Source organism: Anser anser, assembly GCF_964211835.1.
Source record: "Anser anser genome assembly, chromosome: 18".
NCBI lineage: Eukaryota > Metazoa > Chordata > Aves > Anseriformes > Anatidae > Anser > Anser anser.
Window position 1 is genome coordinate 10,177,800 of NC_139739.1, and position 14,265 is coordinate 10,192,064.

A 14,265-nucleotide genomic window follows, 5' to 3' on the forward strand; every position below is an offset into this window, starting at 1 on the left:
ATGGGGATAATGGGGAAAAAATATGCACCTAATTGGACTTCCAGAGAGCATTTTTATTTTCTTCAAAGCTAAATGTCTGAGCTTATTAGGAAAGATGTGGATTCAGACTTCAGAACACCGGACACTGTTTCAGTGCCTGTGTGAACTGACCAGGTGAAAATTTGAACTGTGGCTGAAACAAAACAAATTGTTAAAAAGGCAAAACAAAAGTGTTATTCATTTTAGAAGGAGGCAGGTGGCAACTATTTTGAATATATTGTGTATCAGCACGAAGTGATTTGCATGACAGTCCAGTAGACTTCATCTTTTGATTTTTCTTTATCATTTACAATGACTGACTATGAGCTCATCTTTATAGGCTCTAGAGTGATATAAATAATTGGCTTATAACAGCAGAAGGTAGGGTGGTATCACGGCATAACTGAAGATTTTGAAATGTGTAGAATGTAATAGAAATGGAATTACTGTTCAAGTAACTTGACACTATTATTGGACTAGAAATTTTATTCTTATTCTACTCTTCTGGCCATTTGTTTATCCGTAGCTCTCAAAAAGGTATAAAATAACCTTAATGTATAGCTTAGTGTTGGTAGAATGTGGCAGGGCCCCGTAGAAGTGCTCTGCTTGATATGAATTTGTTTGTGGAGAGTGGGCTGCTTCCTGTTGTCAATTTCTGAAGAAGAGTAATTTGTAAATATCTTTGACACAATTTTGAAACAAACGTTCACCTGCCTGGAAACTCTGCAAGGTGAATTTCTTTCTTTTCCCACAGAATAATTCTTGGTGAAACTGACAAAAGTTCCTTCATTTCTTCCACTAAATTGAACATAGAAATGATAATTTTATCCAAGCTTACATTTAAATGTGAAGTAATTCATTTGACTGTTTTGATCTCATATGTAATGTGTTAGTATACTGGTCAACTAGCATTTGATGTATTTTTGAAACAGTAAAAACAGAAGGGTGCAAATATTTCCTAACAGTATTCCCTGTGAGCAGCAGTTCTGCCTAAGACTACATCTGCCTAGTTTCTACAGGCTGTTGAAATGTTCCCAGAAGACAGACAAGTTAAATGAATCTTCCAGTACATGTCATTAGAACATTCACTCAGAGTAAGATATTATGAACTTTGGCAGGCTAATTGCCCAATGGGGGCAAAGCTGGCTGCTTAGCAAAGCCTGGAGGTGCAAACTAAGGAATGGCTGCACCTATCAGGGCTGAAGCAGCACTTCTAGGGTCTGCCGCCTTAATCTAGCTAGGACTTAGCTTTGCTGCTGTCACAGAAATTCAAAATGTTATCTTCTGAAAGAAGCAGAGTTAGGGTGATCTTTAGGAAGGCGGTGTACATTTATGACAAGTGGAATTGAGAAGTATGGCATCATTCATAATGTTTTGTAAGTTGCTGACAAAACTAAACTCTGGATACAGCATGTTGAAGAGCCCCAGGAAACTGAAATATTTGCCTTGGGGCTGTTGCAGATGGAAGGAGAGCTAACAGGCTGAGCAGTGCTTGGAAGTCTTCTACTCTTATATTACGACATGTGCTGTGCTCCTCTGCATGCATTTGCATTTTACTTATATTAAAATACATACTTCTGAAGTAAAATGCTCTTGACAGCTTACACATAATCACATCACTGAAGAAAACTGGTGCCAGCATTTCCATTGTACTGTTCCTAAAAATAGCAAGAAAATATCCATCATTTGACTACTTATAGATTTTTTTTACCTGTTCTGACAGCAAATGAAACTGTCTTTATTATTGTTCACACATTGGATAATTTGGCCTAAACTCAGCCCTGATATTTGTTCTTTCTGAGGCTTCACAATAATCTTATTTACTTTTATTCCTCTATCGGTATTGTTGATCATATTTGACAAACAGTGGGAGCGTTACGGGGATTCTTACCTACAAAGTTCTCTTCATATGTTACGAGCAAACATACTTCTTGGTTCAGCGATGACAGAGATCCTGTGAGACCTCCCTTTACCATTTTTGGGTGCTACACATGAGCCGTGAGGAAAGAGAAAGAATCGGGACGGTTAGTCTTGGGATGAGAAGACTAATTAGTAGTGTTAACTAAATAGTGTTCAAGGCTGTGCAAAGAGGGGAAGGGAAAAAAAAAACCACACTACCAACAAAATGATACCACACCAGTTTTTCTCCCTGTCCATGGGAAACAGAACAGAAAGTATTAGACTTAAACTGTTTTAAGAAAAAATGAATCTGGACACTAAAAAAAAGAGTTAAATTAATATTTGGAAATACTATTTAGCAAATAAAATTGAAACACTATATGTTCCTGGGGATCATGTAACATTGCAGCACTTCAACACTGGACATCTTGAAAAAGTGGTGATAGAGCCATCTGCCAGGAATGATGGCTCAATTTATCCTGAGGGAAAAAGGAATGGACTAGCTGAATTCTTGAGGTTCCTTCCAAGCCCTATTTTTCTATGAATTTTGTTGTTTGTGGGTTTGTTTTTTTCTTAAATGATAGATCCAACAACATGCCTTCTAGTGCAGCAAATTCTCAGTACAAGCATGGCAGAATTACTGTACAGCCAGACATCCTTTCTTTAAAATGTTGGGACTCAGATCTCCAAGCATTTATCTGTAGATAGGTGAAGTTGTGAGGGCAGGCTTGTTTTAGATGCGTGATATTTAAATGTGTCAGTATACTTCTGAAGCTCTCCAGCACATTGTGATGGTGGAAAAAGATGATCAGGATATGCAGAAATCGCTGTTACAGTTGAGTGCATTGAAGTGCTTTACATCCGATGAATGTTGGTGATAATGGCTTAAAAGTAGATTTAATGGAAATGGGAGAAAGGAACCAGTAAGTACAGCTTGTGAAGTAACTGAACTTTTTTTCTCATGGCAGCTGCTAGCACAGATCTTCAAAGAGACAAGTATTGTTCAGTTGCAGCTTTTATTTGCTGGCTGACTAGCTGCTGTCATGTGTGTAAAGCAGGCAGCTTCCTTTCTCCTTTCTTGTCTTTTTTTTCTTGCTCCATTCAGGAGCCTCTTTTCCTTCCATCTGTTAATCCTGTCTTTTCTGTTGTCACCCCTGCCTGTTGCTGTTTTATAACTCTCCAGAATGAAAACTTAAATTGGATAGTAGAAGCCTGAGATTTAGACTTCTTTTAATTATCCAAGAGCAAACTAGGAAGCAAGAAGAATCAGGAACTCAGCAAGGGCCTAGGATCAGTGTGTTTACAGAGCTAAAAGGCCAGTGTTATATACCAAAAAAGACATGCTCATTGTCCTCATTTATGTGGGCTGGATGTGTGCAGTCATTAAAGACCTGTCACAGTACAGACTTGAAACAGTTTAGCTAGATTTTGTGTTAAACATAAGTTAGTTAGGAAAACAATAAAAAAAAAAACTCAGGTTCCAAAATGTGCACTAGAGATTGTGTGGTCTGTCTTGCTGTAATATGATGTTGTGGTGTTGATATTAAGTTACAAATAATTGTGGTGCTATGCAGATGATGTATTCAGTACCCATTGCTACTGCAGTGTTAAAATGTCTTATTGTTTAAGTCTTCATCCATGCCACGTAGTATGTTTTGTGTAGTTAGATGTAATCATCCTTTTTTGTGTTTGTCTTTGCCTGATTGCTTTTGCAACCAATATTGCCCGTGCTGCCTCTAACCTTTATACAAATCTCTGTTCCCCAGGCATTCTCTTCCTGCTTTTACCTGTCACGGCTTGCTTTTAATAATTGGCAAATCCTGCATGATAAACTCACTGGGAAAGGCTACTTGCTTCATGCTGTGGGAGAAGTCTCCCTTCATAGTTCGTTGGTCCTTTAATTCTGCGAATGTTCTGAAGATGCAGTTTTTTGTAAACGGGGCTTCTCAACATCCTGATGAGACAAAGGTGATCTGAGAAACATTTTGCACCAGGTTGTCACTCATGTCAAAGTAAAATGAGCTTCAAAGATGGAGTGGTTATTTCTGTGCAAAAAAGAACGTACATAACGTTACATTTTGGAAAATTAAAATCTAACCCTTAATTCAGTTTCTCCTACAACTCGAAATGAGATCTTCAGGTCTGCAGCACATACCCTATTCTGGCACATGGTACTGGATGTTCATGGGCGCTGCATACTGGACTACATGAATAATGAATCAGATCCAGTTTATTGCAGTATGCTCCATTTTTACTTTTCTCCAATGTGACCTCTCTCTGATGAGTACAAGTAGGGCACTGACATTGTGTGAGACTGTGTAAAGAGAATTTGACCGAAGGAATGGGACAGTGATGTTTTGCTCTGCACTTGAAGAGGAAACAGCAATATAGAATGCAAGTTACTGCAACACATTCAGTGATCAGTGTAGATGGATGAAAAGAACATACTCTCATCTTTGACTCATTTTATAAGAGAACTCCCTTTAAAAATTCAGAGGACTTGCTGTCCTCAAGAAATTTACCTGCTGTCATGCAAGTGTTTTGTTTTTAGTCATGTGCAAATGCCTTTGCTACAGAGCTCAATGTTGTCTTCCATACGCGTGGAAACTGTGTCAAGAATGAAAATGGTATGATACATCACATTTCTGACCGCAGACTGATAAGGAAAAATGTTCATGCATACAAGTGAAAGGAGCATGGGAGATATGGTGTCAGGATATCCATAGGCAGGCAGGATAAGGAAAGTATGTAGAGCCACAGCCTTTGAAGAACCCACCTTTTTTTTTTTCATGAGAAAATAGATATGTTTGTAATATATAGTCAATTATCTATACGCTATGAATTCTGCTGCAGTATTTTTCTTTACTGTAAACTGAGTTAGGTTATATATATATATGTAGCTTTTTAAAAAAATTCTCTGCCACTTGTTTCTGATTTTTGACTTGCAGCTGACATTTTGCATACCTTTTTATAATGAGTGGGCATACTTAATCCTTCAGATATTTCAGACAATGTTATTCAGAAAAAGTGAGTTATACCCTCTTGGCTTTCTAAGCCTGTTACCTTCCCCCACATACAGGTGCTTCAGAGGTCCTCTCCCTGCTGCTTTTAATTTCAGAGAAGTTTCAAGGGATGGAGGACAGGCAACACAAGTACAGAGCTGCATAGTAATTAATCAGCAAAGGTGGAATACCTTATTTATATTTGCACAATAAAGCTTCAGCTCCCGAGAATAAATTATGTAAGTTTGTACCATGAGCAGATTTTATCTGGTTAGCATACTTAGAAGAGCTGTGTCATTAGGACTCTATGTCTACCAGTTCAGGTCACGCACCTTAACACATTGCTGCCTCTTCTCATTCTCTCCGTCATGTGAGTGGACACAGGTAACAAGGTGTGTGGTGTGTAATCCATTGGGCTAATGATACATGTGGGAGAATGCTGGCACAGGGTAATGGCTAGCAAAGTACTGAGCCTTTTTCCTATTTTATTTTTAATTTAAAACCAAACAATTGACAAAAACAACAAAAAACCACCACCACCAATAGGCTGCAACCCCTTGGGATTCCCCAAAGTTTAACACAACTTTCTATTGTTGTTTGGTTTGCAATGCTGTGCCTGAATGTTAATGGTGCAAAGTGATGAATGTTTTTTCTGGTATGGAGGAATGGCATGGAATAGGGACTTCGAAGTCAAGCTGGTAACCCTGTTTCATGCAGGATAAGATTAGCCTTAAAATGCTCTTAAGAATAGAACTAAGTCAAATGAGAGAAAAATATTTTTTCATTCAAATACCTTGGCTGTGTTTCAGTGGTTATAACTACTTGGTTAGCCAAGTGACTAAAAGGATTTCACTGTGATACAATGAAGTTCTTGACAGTGCAGGTGAAAATACAAACTCTTTTTTCCCAGTAACATCTTCCTAATTTAAACATACAGTAATCTCTTGGAAAGTTACCAGAAGGTCCCTTCTCTTCCTTTTGACCTTTTCACATCTTCTGTCCAGCACTGCTCTCTTTTACCTGTTGACACATCAGGTGCCGTAGTCTGAGATAGAAATCACTGAAATGTCACAAGTTGAGCTCCTGAGAACAATATCTTCTTAGTCTTTAGAAATAAGCATACAATACTTAAAGTTACATGAATTAGGTAATTCAGTTGGTCAGATTGTTGGATCACACGTAAGTTTTAGAAAGATTTCAAACAAAGTAATAAAACGAAATATATTAATATCAAAGAGAGAATCTGGTATCAGGACATTTTAATGCAACTCAGTGTTTCATTAAGTTGTCTTTAATTATAGCAATAATTATTAAAAAGTAATAATGCTCTTCTTGAATGTGCATCTTTCAAATGGACAGATAGCAGCAGCAGTTGGGAATTAGCAATTACTTGTCATGTCTCAAAGACTGATGGTTGGACTTGATGATCTCAAGGGTCTTTTTCAACCTAAATGAATCTATGACTGCAATGGCTTTTGGCTTGTAGGTTGAATAACACTAGTGAATATCTCTCAACTACAGTCAGCTTTTACAAGATGAAGAAAAAGGTTTATAACACAATGGTTTTAAAACTATATATGCTAGACAGGCATGCAGCATATATAAGATTTTTGAGTTATCTTAGAAGCACTGATGTATGAAAAATAATGTTTTTTCTTTTTTTTTTTTTTTTTAAGGCAGTTGCTACTTGGTGCAATTGCTGTGAGTTCTGCATTATAAACTGTAGCATTTAGGTTATTGTCAGAGCTTTTTTTTTCCTATTATAAGAAGGTGCATCTCGGGTAACCTGGCTCTTTGTCCACCTGTCCTTGAAAACCTCTAGCAATTCTGTAGGTTCCCTATGCTATTTTTTAACTGTATGTAGCAGTTAAGTTTGAGATTAGGGAAAAATATAACTTTCATGTTACCTATTGCCTTTTTCTCTGTACTCAGTGAATAGGAAGAACAATTATTTTGATTTTGGCTAATTTTATGTATTTGAAAATTCTCCCCCAATTCTCTTCACACAGAGAAAAATTTCCCTGTCGTGCATACATTAGAAATATACCGTGCTAAATCAAAATCATAGTCCATCTTTGCATGCTGAAAAGTTAGCATAATCTCCTAGCGATCTGATATCACTCTTGAGTATTGGTCTAGCAGTTCTTGGTTTACATTCTGATGCTTCATTTGTCACAATCCACACATTAGAACTGACCTACATGCTTATGGCAGTATTTGGAAATTGCAATTATTTTTTCCTTCCCTAATGAGTAATTAAGCCTCTTTGCCATAGATGCAGAAACTTCCTTTTTTTTAAAAAAAAAAAAAAAAAGAAATCAACATTATCTACTGTAAATGTTTGTCTGATACCAGCTGGGAGTTCAATAGTGCCACAGAATGTTATTAAAGCTTTATAAATGAGTCATTGAAGGCTTGACTGACCTCTCCTCAGAATCATTCTTTTCCTACTCTTCCTAATTATATCTTTTCTGTATAAAACTTGTCATCATCAACCAACCATAAAGCTTCCAATTAAGAAGCGAATACACTTCCCCCATTCTTTTTCAAGATACAGTTTTATTAATATCCCTTAATTGAAAGGGAAGGATTTCTTTGTGTTTTAGTGAAAATACTGAGGATTGCATCAAATATGGTTTAAATTTGTTGGAATCCTAATAAGCAGAACCTGATCTACAAGCTAAAGGTCTGCAGAGGGAATTATGTTGATAAAGTAAATTGGTAAGAGGCCCTCAGCTCTCTCCTGAACACGTGCAAGTTGGATGGAACAGAAGAAATTTAATTAAATAATCAGCTCATCTCAAGGGCCTTTTTTTTTTCTTTCTTGATTATATCAAGAAACTTAATGAATAAGAATGCAGTGGAACTACCTAGATAATGTATATAACTTGCCTCTTGGTTAAGCTATCCCTTTATCTTAGGCAGGAAATTAATCTTTTGGGCTATAGATTTAAAGAGAATCGCCTGTATCAGAATTTTGTGTGGGACACAATATTACAGAAAAATGCCAGTTTCCCATCTCAGTAGAAACATGTATGCATCTTTCTGTCTTTCTGCCAGAGATAAGTTGCCTTTTTTCAGTCACGCAGGGTTGTCTCTGATAACCCCTGATGTACAAGAACTTGGATTGTGTCAGGCTGGTTTCAGACATGGGTGGAAGGTTTTCTCTTGCCTGCTCATTCTGAGGTGTGAATTTTATCCCCCAGAGTTGAGATGTTTTATAACTTGTCTTGTACTGTAACAGCTATAAGCAGATTAACAACTTAATTCTGACCCTAATGTAGTCAGTAGTCACCATACACTACTCCACTCAGGTGTAATCTGTCAAGGCAAAGTCGCTTCTGTTCTTGAAGTCTAAGAAGTTTGTCTGCTGCCTTGAAGTCTAAGCGTTTTCCTGTCTGAGACCTAGCTCTTTGATGGGTTGTTTATGTGCCATATCAAATCACCTTTCAGAGCGTTTGGTGAACAGCATCTAACACCTGCAGGATAGATGGCACCACTGATCATTCCTGTAAGTCTTTGCCCACTCTAATGGTGTACTGAATTTTTGTCCTTCACAAGTGATTTTTATCGTTATTGTTGTTCATAGTTTTCTTTTATCAACTGGGTTTTGGTTGTGTCAGACTAAATCCTACTGGGTGCTTCTCAAGGTACATAGCACAGTAAAACTGTAAGATTTTGTGGGACCATACAGCAATTTAAATCTTTTGTTCAAACTAACTGCTTGTCACAATTAAGCATAATTTCTTTTGAACCAAATTCCAGGGTTATATTCTAGGAAGAAATCTGGTGGGGCAGGGAGCTCTCTATTACATTAGTGTTTAATAATACCTAGTGAAAGAACGCTGGGGTTTTCATTTCTTTGCACAAAGAGGTGAGATGAAAATGATAAGTTGAAGTAGACAAGTTAAAAGAAAATAAATACCTTTTAGACAACAGAATTGATGGTTGTTAAGGATTCGGTGTTGCATTTGAAAGAGGTTTGCAGAGTGGCTGCAGTTTCATGTTACTATTACTAACATGCAAGTAGCAGCTTGATGGGTATGAAATACTGAATTCCTTCTTTATCTGTTTTGCAGAGAGGAGTCAGGATAGCACTGCAGCAGTGCTGTCTGATTCCAGTTCCACACAGGATATGTTTAATGAGCCTGCCAGTTCTCAAGACAGCCTGAGGAAGACTTACACAGAGAAGAGGATTTCTACTGCCTGTGCTGATGCACTGATGCCCAGCAAAGAGACCCTGGGATCTACAGAGGAAAAGAGTATGCTCATTTTAATAGATAATGTCAGCTGGTACATTCTCATTAAAATGTTTCTTCTGGCATGCAGAAGCACTGAAATATGCTGCACTGTGGCTGAGAATGTTAACTAGGCATTATTGCTGTATATACGTGTGTAGTTTAAAATTAGAATCGTGCTTTGCTCATGTGGCCATCGTCCCAGTTCGTAATGCCTGTTAAACTTCATAAATCAGACAATCATGATAAACTGCTATCTGTGGTGGCCCTGTGACTGGCTTGCCTTCTTTTAGGTTATTACTTAGAGATATGAAACATTGAAGAAAGACTAGGTAGTTGTGAGTTATTTTAAGATAACCTCGATCACAGTATTTTCTCTTTTCCCCAGATGTAGATGCCCTTTTTGTTCTGGCCCAGTAACAGCTTGATATTCAGTACTTAAAAGAGCACAAGTAGTGGAATTAGATGTTTTAATCCATGGGACACTTTATTTTGGTGGAGAGTAGAATTGCTTTCTACCACACTTTTCCATATAAAATAGAACTAAGTCTTTTGTATTCCACTGGAAAAACTGTTTCAGAATTTTTTTTAGACTTTATCCAGAAGCTGGAATTTCCTTCTCTGTTGTTTTGCACAGTTGGATATGGCAGTAGAGAGGCTGGACTTCACTAGGGAAAGAGAAACAAAACGGATATATTAATTTTGCCCACCTTTCCGGGTTGTAGGCCCTTTGTGTGTGAAGTCTGCCGGTTCAGACCGTGCTGTACTCTCTTCCAGTTTCACAGAACCACAAAGCATGGGATGTGGATATCCCTAATTCGCTTCACCGATCTCACTAGGAACAAGTGTCCTCAAGCCATCTTTATGTTCACAAACTTTGATATCTTGCTTTCTTGTAATATTTTACTTCAGTCTTGCTTGAGCTAGGGAAGTCTGCGGTGATGCTTGCATCAATATAAAGTAGATGTCAGTTCCTGATTTTGTAAAATAACACTTACGTAATCACTAAATCCAGTAACCTTTTGGGTGTTGGACTAAAACCATGACTCTTCAGGCTTGCAGCAAGTTAGTTGTGTTATTGTCATCGGTTGTCTTTCAGGAAAACTGTATTGAATCAATTCTTGCATGAATCAATTCTTGCATTACTGACATTTATTAGAACAAATGTTGTAACTGTAAAGTAGCTTCCTGACTTACTCCCAAGTCGTATTCAATGTCAAGGTTTATTAAGGCTTTCTAAACTTAAATGATACTTCTATGGTTTTTATTCATAATGTGTGTTTTACTTGTACTAGATGGAAAACAGTTTCACATGCTTTCATTCCCTCTGCTGTATGAGCTAAGATTTTTCCAGTCATTTGAATCATCCTCAGCCTAATTAAACAAAATACAAAACCAAAGCAAGCTCTTTATAAGTGAAAGATCCATAGACTTGCCACGTAAAAGGTATTTGAAAAAAAAACACTGCTAAGAAATGCTCGAAAAATTGTACCATAAAGCTATCTTTATGTGAAAATCACAATGGATACATACGTTATCCAAATAAATTTTGAAAAATTTCTGTTCTGGAAAACAGACTTGACTTGAAGTTTAGCTCTATTGTAGAAAAAGTTAAGGAGCAGCTTCATACTTGAGTACGTAGTATACTTTAGTATATCTCTAGACTGGAGATGAAATCTAATACAAGAGGCTCTTTATCTTAGGAAAGGTAAGACAGTAAAATTCCATGACTAAAAATCAAAGCTGAAAAAACTTGAACTGCATGTAGCATGTGTGTTTTCAGCAATACTGACTAGCTAACAGGAAATGTGCAAGTTCCTGCTGTCACAGATTTTTTCTGAAGTAAGATTTGATATCCTTCATGAAAAGATGGACCAATTGAACTATGAGTTACCAAGTTGACTGCAAAAATATTTGGATAGAACTGTAGGTCCTGCGTTATCCAAAAGGCCAGGTTAGCTGCTGCTGATCGTTCTTTTTGTATTTTGGAATTGTGTTCTTCTAGATAGATTGTTAAGAATAATATGTTTCACTTGGCAGGGTGGCTTTAATTTTCTGTTCCTTTCTTTGCAATAGAATTTCATTGAATTTAGTCTTATTGCCTTCCTTTGCCACCACCCCTCCCTGCCCAGTTACCTTCCAACACGGTATACACTGCACTGTGTAAGGTATGCTGAATTCTTACTACTGCGCAGGTAAAAGGCCCAACTAAAGACTATTGAGAGATCAGTGTGTAGCTCTGTTAACAAGCTGAAGATGACTTATTAAACATCAAGAATAGACATCATCTTTTTTCACTTGCTAATTCTGTCTATGCTGTAATGAAGAAAAGGATTGTCATATGTTGTAGTTCATTTTTGTCATTTTGCATATGTCATTTGCCATTTTATTATTTTCATTGTCATTTTTTCTTCTTTTAATATTCCAGTGGCAGGAAAGTCAGAAGAGCTGCTGGAAAGCTCAGAATCTTACCATCCTGCTGAGCCTACTGGCCAGAAAATTCTGTTGGATCCTCAGCCTGCTTCTGGCAATCCCACCAAAGCTGCAGTCCTCCTACCCTCACAGTGGGACTGCAAGAAGAAAGCTGAACCTTGTGGAGATTCATCTGAATTTCCTCAGGGTCTTCCAGCAGACCTTGAGGAGCAGCGGAAGTTCCTGACAGAGCAGTGCATCGCCTCCTTCTGTTTGTGCCTCAGCCGCTTTCCTCAGCACTACAAGAGCCTCTACAGATTGGCTTATCTGTACACATACAGCAAAACACACAAGGTGAGCAGACCACTGATAGAATAGCTGACTAGCTGTGTTTGTTGTAAAATTTGTAAATACTGTAAATAATCTGTGTTGCTGTTTGTACTGATTCAGAAGTCAGTGTTAAAATGTAGCAGGTAAGTTTAGTTCAGTTTGGACTGGAACTATACTTCTGGAAGTCTTTGATTCCTAGATTGTCTTATTCATGTGCGTGAGGCCATATGAGTACAAAATCCCTTTTTCATTGATGAACTAAGTTACTTTTTGTCTTTCACCAGAAAATTACCTTTTAGATATGTCACATAAATGAAGGTGTTCTTTTAAAATTGAAGACACTTGCTGCTTTTACTGAGTAACTGGACTGAAAAGTTACTTGGAAGCAGAAATTCATCAGTATTGGTGTAAACACATCACATGACAAAGATAAACTTTCTGGGTATCTTAGGTCTTTGTAGAATGAAAGTTTTCCCAGTGTCAGAGCATGGAGATCACTAGCAGTTTGGGTCCATGTTCTAAACAGCATATGTACATTTTTTTTCTGCAGCTCCTTTACTTCATATTTACATCCCGTTTAGTACAACAAAATTATTTGCTGTTTAGAAATCATTGAATGAAATTCAGCTGGAGATCCTACTGATCATTAGCTGATGATTTTGGATTAAACAGGCATAACAATGTCTTGGTCACTGTAGTATTACCAGTTTCAGCTTGAAGTGAGGGTAAAATAACTTCCTTCCAATATTATCCTTGCATGTTCTTCATAATAAAATTAATTTCGAAAGCCTTGAGCTACAAGTCACCATTATTTTGATTTAAAATTTTATTATCTTACTTCTGCATGTTTCTGTTATTACATACTTCTGTTATTATAATCCTTTGTCTTTCTGAAGTATGCTAATAAAACATGCATGAAAAGTAAGCAGAAATTATGAGAGCTGTTTCACGAATTGTCATAATGAAGGTTTGAACTCACAAATTTTGTATTTGGAAATCTTGTGCATATGCTGCAGTGCATCACTTCCCAAATTATCTTTCCCACCACTGAAGCTTTTGTGAATCGAATTTCCAGTGTGTCCTCCAATAGGGGCAGGAAGGTAATGGCAACAACTAATACCACTTGCTTCATAGCAGAACACCCATTTACTGTACTGCTGCAAATTGAGCAGTAGCATGTATTAGCAGTCTATTGAAAGGTGATGAATATTTCATTTGGCTGTAGAGTGATTATCCAGAAAAATATGACCGTTTTTTAAAGATAATATGTTTTGAAAACATTCTTATGCTGTTTGTATGTGACAGTTGTTAATTTTTTTTTGGAGCTAATCATTAAGAGGAGCTGCAGATTCATGCAATCTGTCATTACTGTTGCTGACAAATGATTTTATATCAACATTCAACAGAGAAAGGCTGCCTGTTTTCAATTCATTGGTTCTAGTAGCATGTCCTTGCCTGAGGAGCTACTTGCCAAAATATCTTTTTTTTCCCAGTGATGATGCCTCCTCTTTTGCTCTTTGTATCTCTCTATATATAAAATAACAGCTCAGTGATTTTTGATGTTTTTCTGTATGAAATGCACATTGTTGTCTAAATTTATCTTGTCTTGGAACTCAGAAAAATTGAATCTTGCCTGTTTGAGCCTAGTAGCTATCAGATTGGTTTCAGCTAGTATTGTTGGGTTTTACTATCCGTATTTATTATTTTTTTAACAAACAGCTACTCAACACGGGAAGAAAAAATCTTCCTACTAGTATATTTAATCTACATACTTTCATGAGATTGTAATTTTTTCTTAGACACCTCGTGTGAATTCTTCTGTAGAACAACGTCAAATATCTGTGTTTTAATGGTACACTACTGCATTTCTAGTGGAAGTTTTACTCCTGAGCAAATGTAAAACACAAAATGCATCTACGCATTTGCAGCAGCAATTGGAGTAAGAAGTATGCTTAGATATCCTGATGACGAGCCTGATTTAAAAAAAAAATAGGTAAATTAGATCAACTTGAGTTGTTGTGGGGGCAGACTAGGTTACTGGTAGATTTTAGAAACCTGAGATTAATTTTAAGTATATAACCATCTTGGAAAATTCAGCATTTGTGTGCCAGTGCCAGAAATATGTATGAAAATTTAGATTGATGGCCAAAATTCATGTTTGGCCAGGAAAGGAGCAGATTGGCAGGTCTCCATAGTGCACAGAAAAACAAATTTTCCATATGCAATCTGTTTTCTCCCATTTTACAGTATTACCGGCTTTGCTGTTGCAAGATTAGTAAAAATAGTTGAGTGGTTTTTTTAACATCCTTTTCAAAATCTTTCAACATTGTTTGGCTATGTAGTCTATTTTTTTTTCCTCTGCAAAA

At 37.0% G+C, this 14,265-nt stretch overlaps 1 protein-coding gene across 4 annotated transcripts in view; it reads left to right on the forward strand.

The window, feature by feature from the left end:
* CABIN1 (calcineurin binding protein 1) overlaps positions 1-14,265 on the forward strand; it is a 110,150-nt gene that overhangs the window by 28,383 nt on the left and 67,502 nt on the right. For all 4 annotated transcript variants that reach the window (XM_083803822.1, XM_083803825.1, XM_083803824.1 and 1 more), the window contains exons 29-30: positions 8,999-9,181; positions 11,586-11,923. In XM_083803822.1, the coding sequence (XP_083659948.1) occupies positions 8,999-9,181; positions 11,586-11,923 (521 nt within the window). The remainder of the gene's footprint in view (positions 1-8,998; positions 9,182-11,585; positions 11,924-14,265) is intronic.